Source organism: Haliotis asinina, chromosome 2, assembly GCF_037392515.1.
Source record: "Haliotis asinina isolate JCU_RB_2024 chromosome 2, JCU_Hal_asi_v2, whole genome shotgun sequence".
Classification (NCBI taxonomy): Eukaryota; Metazoa; Mollusca; class Gastropoda; order Lepetellida; family Haliotidae; genus Haliotis; species Haliotis asinina.
Window position 1 is genome coordinate 3,310,685 of NC_090281.1, and position 7,834 is coordinate 3,318,518.

The following is a 7,834-nucleotide window of genomic DNA, read 5'->3' on the forward strand; positions in this document are numbered from 1 at the left end:
ACACTGGTACTGTACTGATTATAAACTAATAATATTGGAGGTGTGATGGCTTATTGCCAATAACCCACATAATATATGGGTGTAATTCTACAGAGGTATCATCTTTAAGGAGTTTCTGTCTATGACAGAAGATATGAAAAAGAGACAATAAAATGTAGAAACGACATTTCAGTATGACATATTTTAACAAGTACTAGCCAAGTATTGATCACAGTGTGCACTGACACGAACCTGTACACAGACGATATCTGCATATGTAATCAGGCTGATGTCTATTTCTACCTTAGTCTTTTCAGTAGTTTGTATTTCTCTGAAAGTGAACTTAACTAAGAATTCATGGAAAACAGTACTGGTGTAGGTCATCAAAAACAAGATGGATGCCCCCATAACAAGGCCAGGTCAAGTGATTAACACGCATTGCAAGCAGGTATAATGCTGCTGACTTCCAAATAATGATACATTTATATATATGCTTTAATGATAAATAGGCATTAGACATTCAACAGTCAATCCATCAACATGGGTTTATAACCTGGCCTTTAAACTGCAATGAAATCACAATGTATGGTAAGTCTAACATGCTTATTTTATGAGTACAGTGAAGCCTTGTTAATCTGGATGGTTGTGTATTGCAGCAAATTGCGAATCATCCGGACTACTAAATCAAGACCCACGTTTCAGCAAGAGTTGCTTCCCTTAACTATTGCAAAAAAGACATGACTCTGGATAAATCAAATACGCATTTAATGTATGTAAAGCTTATAAAATGATAAACTCTGCACACAGTAAGCAAACAGCTCTGTGTTTCAAGAATGGCGCTTCTTTTTCGACATTACACCCCCTCACCCCTCCTTAGATTTTTACATTGCAAATTTACATCGATCTCAGAAATGGTGAAAATGAAACCAAAAACACGGAAATTCGCAGATTCGCGGAAAATTCTTATGTCTGAGAACGGTTACGGTTTGTGAACATGATTTACAGTGGCCGGACAGTGAAGCAATTTACTGTTTATTTTGCTGATTGGTTGCAGCTATTTAGAGTCTGGATCCAGAAACCAAATTTCCGGATTATCGAGGCAAATTATATAGGCACTGATTGGTACCAAGCTGAAATTATCCGGGAGGCGGGACATCCGGATTATCAGCGTCCAGACTAACGAGGCTTCACTGTACATGAAACTGGTTAACAGAATTCAACTTGAAAAGGCACTGACTTTATCATAACTTTTGACCCTTTCAGCATAAGTAATTGAGTATAAAAAACAGAACTAGGTATTGAAAACCTTGATCAGCTTTGATTACTAAGTGGTTGTAAGTTTTAAGCATAAAAACCATCACAGTATCATTCAATCAACAGGTGACACCTATGTTGTGCATTCAGTTTCCTGATTGTCATTTAGTGGAGTGGAAGTGCTACAGTTCTTCGGTAGCAGTCTCTGTGTGCCAGGAATACCTATTGCTCTTCTTGTATTGCCAGGGTGCCAAGTCATAGCTCCCTCTGACATGATGGATGGACGGATTGGTGCCATCAAGAAGGGCCTGAGAGAGGCAGGTCTTGACAACAGGGTGGCTGTGATGAGCTACAGCGCCAAGTTTGCCTCCAGCTTCTATGGTCCATTCAGGTGAAGATCTTCATCATTTTACACCAGCAGTATGATGACAGTAAGACTGTGATATGTACTTTGTTCCACAAACAGATCTTAGCTGTACCTCCTGTTCTGTTACATTGATTTGTGGCAGCCATGATGGTAACAGTGGCGTATAAGACCCAGACTTCTACTGTCTGATGTTACTGCTGACCTTCCTATATTCTAACTAGATTGTTAGCATAGCTGCGTCCAGGTTTGAGCTTCTCAGTATTATAATAACACTACACTTTCTCAAGGTGTATTAAGCTACTGAATTGGGACATAAATCTTCAAAAATGGTTGCTATGTCAATGTTGGATGTTTATACATTGTCCGTACAATCACAAGGTGAGAGATGGCTTGTTTGATACATTTTATATCTCTCAGAAGGGAACATTTTACATTTTGTTAGTTTCAATATTCAGAACATTTTGAAAATGTCTTTTGTACTATAGTGATTCCTTTCTATCACAGAGATGCTGCAAAGAGTGCACCATCCTTCGGAGACAGGAAGTGCTACCAGCTGCCCCCGGGATCCATCGGACTGGCAGAGCGGGCTGTGGTAGGTAGTCCAGGCACTTTGCTCACCTTCATTCACAATCACATTCATACAATCTCCTCAAAGTTATATCCTCCACACTCTCTCACTCAGCACCCACCATATCCCCCTGAATTTTGACATCCAAGAGGTGCGTTAGTCTTGAGACAGTCTTGGCAGTTTTCCTCATTGGATAAAGATGGCACTCAGACATGGCCTGATGCTAAATATCACGAAAATCATGTGTGGTTTGAATACTTTAATCTCCAGTCCAAATGATGGTGATTTTTTTTGTTTTTTGAGTTCTAGAAATCAAATTCACTACTCTAGATACTTCAACTACACATTCTGAGAATTTAGATGACACTATACTAATTTGTCAGCATGATTTTCACCCGAAAAGCACTATGGATTTTCTTAATTTTTTGTAAAATGTTTCCTTGTTAGAAAGACAAATGACGAATATGGTAAACTTGAATTGTATGACAGAAGACTTTCCTTTTTCGTTTCTGTTGTCGTGGAATATGCTAAAATGTCAATGTAGAAGTTGTAGGAAATGTTGAAGGGGCTGCTAAACACCATTCAGATTTTGTAGTATTGGCGTACATTTTCTATATCAAAGATGGCTTGATCAATCGATCTCTTGATTGGTTGGGAGGAGTGACAGTTGGGTAGCCTAGTGGTTAAAGTGTTTACTCATTATACTGAACACCTGGATTTGATTCTCCACATTGGAATAATATGTGAAGACTATTTCTGGTGTTCCCTGCTGTGATATTGTTTGAATATTGCTAAATGAGGCTTAAAACTAAATTCACTCACTTGCTTATCTAGAAGGAAACACCCTTGTGTGCCTGTAACAGGATGCATATGATGACTCCATTGTTTCAGGATCGAGATGTGGCGGAGGGGGCAGACATGTTGATGGTCAAGCCAGGGATACCATACCTGGATGTCGTCAGGATGACCAAACAGAAGGTATGGAAAGCATGTTTTTTTATACTTTTTCGTTTTGTTGCATTTTTCAACATTTCATACCAGCAGTTAACAATGATGATCCAGTATACATGATGGACAATGGTGCCTTTTGTTGTTTACAGATATATGGCATTTATATTTTTCATGATTTCCATGGAAACAATTCAATCTTAGTCTAAGAAACATCAAGTAACCATCAGATGATTTGTCCTTTCAAATATGTAGGGGCCGGGGGGATATGTCAACTTCTGGTGACACTTGTTTGCAGTTGGTAAGAAAGTCACATCATATCACTTTGTGTGATCAAACAAGCAAAACCGACTTTGTTAGTGGTAGTTAAGCATCACACTGTCTGCGTGTATGAGAAGATTGAGTGTTTGTTTCAGTACCCCACGCATCCGCTGGCTATCTACCATGTGTCCGGAGAGTACGCTATGTTATATCACGGGGCTGCTGCTGGAGCATTTGATCTGAAGGCCATTGTCCTGGAATCTCTCCAGAGTATGAGACGAGCAGGTACGTGTATACAATGCTTCAGGACTTGGTCATTTGGCTAGAGATCCCTCAAAGATTTCTTGTTAACTCCTTTCAGAAGTTTGTGTATTTTTCTGTAGACCCTCCTAAATGTTATTCCTTTAAAGTACATAAGATCATTGAACTTGAAACTTGTTTGTGTGTACCTTTGAAAAGAAAGTTAATGAGTCCAATATTGAAATACTTTAACTTTTCACCACACCCATTTTAAGTATTTCTATGCCCCGAATTGTATTATTTCCCCCCAAAAGATCGGTACCACCAAAGTGTGTAGTATTTTCATGAGGGTGTTGGATTGCCCGGGTTTGCATCTTGTGTTCATATAAAATGTGAACGGGTACTTAGGACTCATTAATATACAGAGTCATGCAAAAAGTGTTCAGACAGTTGTTGTAACACTTCCATGGCAATTTAGTAGCAAAGATAATTTTCATGAATCTAATTTTAGTAAGATCCCAGTCAAATTTCGTACATTTATGAGGAATCGTCTCATGAACAAACACATAATCTGTTATATATCAAATTACAACAATGTAATCAACATATGTGCAGTGCAGTGAACTCCTTAACATGGTGGCCTATGTGACTGTGCATAGTGGAACCATATGTAAGTTGATAGATATGATGTTATTAGTTTTATAGTTATCAGGAAATTGAATTGAAATTACGTGCACAGAGCAAAGATGATTTTAAATTTGTCTGTCAAATTTTACCAAGATATCTTCTAAACTCACTTCATGAACATTATTGACACTACCCTGAAATAACAAGGAACTCTGTGAAAAGTACATCAAGTGTGTGAATAGCTAAGTACATCAAATGTGTGAATAGCTAAGTACGTCAAGTGTGTGAATAGCTAAGTACATCAAATGTGTGAATAGCTTAGTCATTACGAGTAAATGCATGGCAATCAAATAAAATGAGTTTTATCATTCATGTCTTGAACCCAGAAATCTTATACCTGAGCCTGAAAGGCTTGAAAATATGATCCAGACTAACATGTGACAGCCTCCACCTCACTGTATAGGTAAATGACTGTGATGCAATAGCGTGAGATAAAATGGAAATTTCATCTGCAGGAGCCGACATCATCATCACATATTATGTGCCACAACTTCTTGACTGGCTGAAGTAACGAGCATCGATGGACAACAAGGCACTACGTTAACCAAAACACTGAGACAGAACAGACACAGTTCCTCAGATCTCATGCTCACAGTCCATAAAATCGGCTGCTTGAGCATGGGGTCACAGGCTTTGGGTTTGTTCTGTTACTTAGGAAAGTATATAATAAGAAATGCTTCTGGAGGCTTTTGCTGATTATATTTTCATTTCAGACAATGTCTGAACTTGAGTGAGGGTTAACAAACAATAACATCATAATTTTCATAAAATGAGCTGAGTGAGAAAGCAGTCAACTAAGTGTGATTGACAGCTCATGGCAGCAGTTTTTGTAGATATTTCAGTAACTCAGGTTAATATATTTTGAACTGAAATGGCTTTCTAGCAACAGATTGGGTATGTGAACTATTTCATCACATCACATTTGATGAGGTTCCCTGCGAGATTTCTGTACATATGTACCTAGTTACCTCCCTTTGTACTGTCATGGAGGAGGGCATTGTGCAGGGAGAATGCATGATTATGTTTGACTTCTTGTACATTTTTCAGGACGAATACAGGTAAAAGCAATAGTGCACACAGTTAACATGTGAATGATTTGTGCAACATGTGCATGTCGTTTTTAATGTCTATACCTTCATGGGTGCAGATATATATTCAAGTCAAATGTTATAGAAACAGCAGTGGTGGATATATCCACTGAGGTGTGTCTCGCTTAGAAACAGCAGTGGTGGATATATCCACTGAGGTGTGTCTCGCTTAGAAACAGCAGTGGTGGATATATCCACTGAGGTGTGTCTCACTTAGAAACAGCAGTGGTGGATATATCCACTGAGGTGTGTCTCACTTTGAAACAGCAGTGGTGGATATATCCACTGAGGTGTGTCTCACTTAGAAACAGCAGTGGTGGATATATCCACTGAGGTGTGTCTCGCTTAGAAACAGCAGTGGTGGATATATCCACTGAGGTGTGTCTCACTTAGAAACAGCATGAGAAAAACATATGGGTGTAGACACGCTGGTATAGGAGGTATCAGATGAACTTAGTTATCGTAATATACCAGGCTAGCTACTGACATGACTTCAACATAAAAACATTGTGGGAACTGCATCATTCTCGCACATGGTTTTTGATGTTTCATTGTTAGCAGACATGTTACTGTGAGATTCAACATCCCTGTCCCCATCATTTCCTTCATCTTCACCGAGTGCTGTTCTTCTAGTTGGCCAAAAAAAGCACACAACCCTCTTCCGTACGAGGAGTTTATGCAAGCTATGTGTTCCTCTTGCCAAGCTTCGGTTTGTGTATGATTTGATTTACTTCATCATAAACACTGTCCATCGGTCTGTGTATTTGGATTATTGCTAATGGTGTCCCTTGGCCTGTGGTAATCACTATGCTTCCAGTGATGTATCGGCCCCTGTAATTGCTCGGCCCCTGTAATTGCTGTTTCCATTCATGTGTCCTGTGATAACAGATAAGTAAAATTTACATCCTTTGTTCCTTCTCTGCTGGTTTTACATTTTCAATGGCTACATAAGAGTGATGCTTTGTCTTGCACAAATATGCCCTGTACCCAAGTCTAAGTCTAACCCAGGCTCAGTTTCAGTGTGATGTGGTCCTTGATTCAAGTAACACCTTCCTTCAGAGATCATGAACAAGATCTTAGTTTGCTTTGACAGTGTAGACAATTCTGTCTATATACTGAATGCAGAGATTTCCTGGTGCTTCAGCCGTAGGATTAATTTGACTGAAATACTGTGCTAGGGCTAAGGATGGGGAATATGTCTGACACGGCAGCAGTGAGGGACACTGTTGTACTGCAGATAGAGTTGCACATGCTGTACTGTAATAGTTTCCTGAGTAGAGTGAGTGACACTGAGCTTTTCTGTTGATGGCTACCGATGTACTGATGTAATGTGATTGGCTGAGAAGTAGCACAAAATGGGATTTATGTCCCAGAAGAATCCAGAGTGTTGTTGTGTAAAGGGATCTTGGCACTAAGGTGGTCACAACTCCCATACCTGAACATGATGACAGTCTCCATACTAAGGTTTCTTTATACACCAGCACTCTGGACTATTCACTGTGTCATAACTTTTCATCATAATTCATTCCCTGCATTCCTTATCCAGATAAACATTTTTCTTGGATATATGTGTACAGAGTTTGATATGATTAATCAAATTAAGTTAAATAACTTATCAGTGGTGTTTTCCCACATTCTGCTGGCCAGTTGGTGTGGAAGGATGTGACAACAAGGATGTGACAACCATTTCAGGTCACTTCATGACCTCTGAAACTGACATCTTATCTGTCTCACGTGTGTGGGAGTTCACATTTGAAACCAGCAAATATCACTGGTTCAGGCTATAAAAATCAATAACAAATGAAAACAAAATCAAAATGAACAAATAAGTTATCACTTGTGACATCTATGCCATTTGTTTCACATTCATGTCAGTTAAAAAATGAGGTCAGATGGGAACTGTTAATATCATTGGTGCTATTGCACAAAGTGATCCCAGCGCTGATTGTAACTCGCATATACCTAAACAAATACTAACAACCATTAAAGTGCTAAGGTTATTTTGTGAAATGGCACCCAGATTTTGTGATTCTAAAATCTGACCAGATCAGATGTGTGTTATTTTGTGTGAGTATTTTGTTATACAAATGTCTGTATATAACCTGTATGGGAGTTGTGAGATGGTGACTTGAGGTAGGAAAGTACAATCCAGAAATAAATCAAATGAACTTTCATTCAGATTATGTTGTCTGTTCCTTTGTTGAGGACTGTCAAAAAGCAGCTTTGTCACCGAAAGTGGTAAATAACGTGTGTGAACCAGACAAACTGATGGTTCATATCATCAATGACTTCAAAAGCTGTGCAGAGCATAGTGACCACCTTTCGCCAACTGTTGTAAACAGGAGGATCTGTTCCTATGACAATGAATGTTACTCTTCATTGTTACACTGTTTTTCATGGCTAATGTGGCAGCAGTGAGAGCAGAAAGACTACATGAAGTCC

General features: G+C 39.0%; 1 protein-coding gene across 2 annotated transcripts in view; it reads left to right on the forward strand.

The window, feature by feature from the left end:
• LOC137273140 (delta-aminolevulinic acid dehydratase-like) overlaps window positions 1–7,566 on the forward strand; it is a 28,508-nt gene extending 20,942 nt beyond the window's left edge. Inside the window, exons 9-14 of one of the 2 annotated variants that reach the window (XR_010956123.1) lie at window positions 1,480–1,624; window positions 2,105–2,192; window positions 3,060–3,146; window positions 3,533–3,662; window positions 4,760–5,506; window positions 5,595–7,566. Coding sequence is in view for 1 of the 2 variants with exons in the window: in XM_067805611.1 (XP_067661712.1) it covers window positions 1,480–1,624; window positions 2,105–2,192; window positions 3,060–3,146; window positions 3,533–3,662; window positions 4,760–4,815 (506 nt within the window). In the remaining variant the exon portion in view is untranslated. Of the gene's footprint in view, window positions 1–1,479; window positions 1,625–2,104; window positions 2,193–3,059; window positions 3,147–3,532; window positions 3,663–4,759 lie in introns of both variants that reach the window. The other variant, XM_067805611.1, reaches the window with a different exon arrangement.
• Window positions 7,567–7,834: the final 268 nt, after the last annotated feature.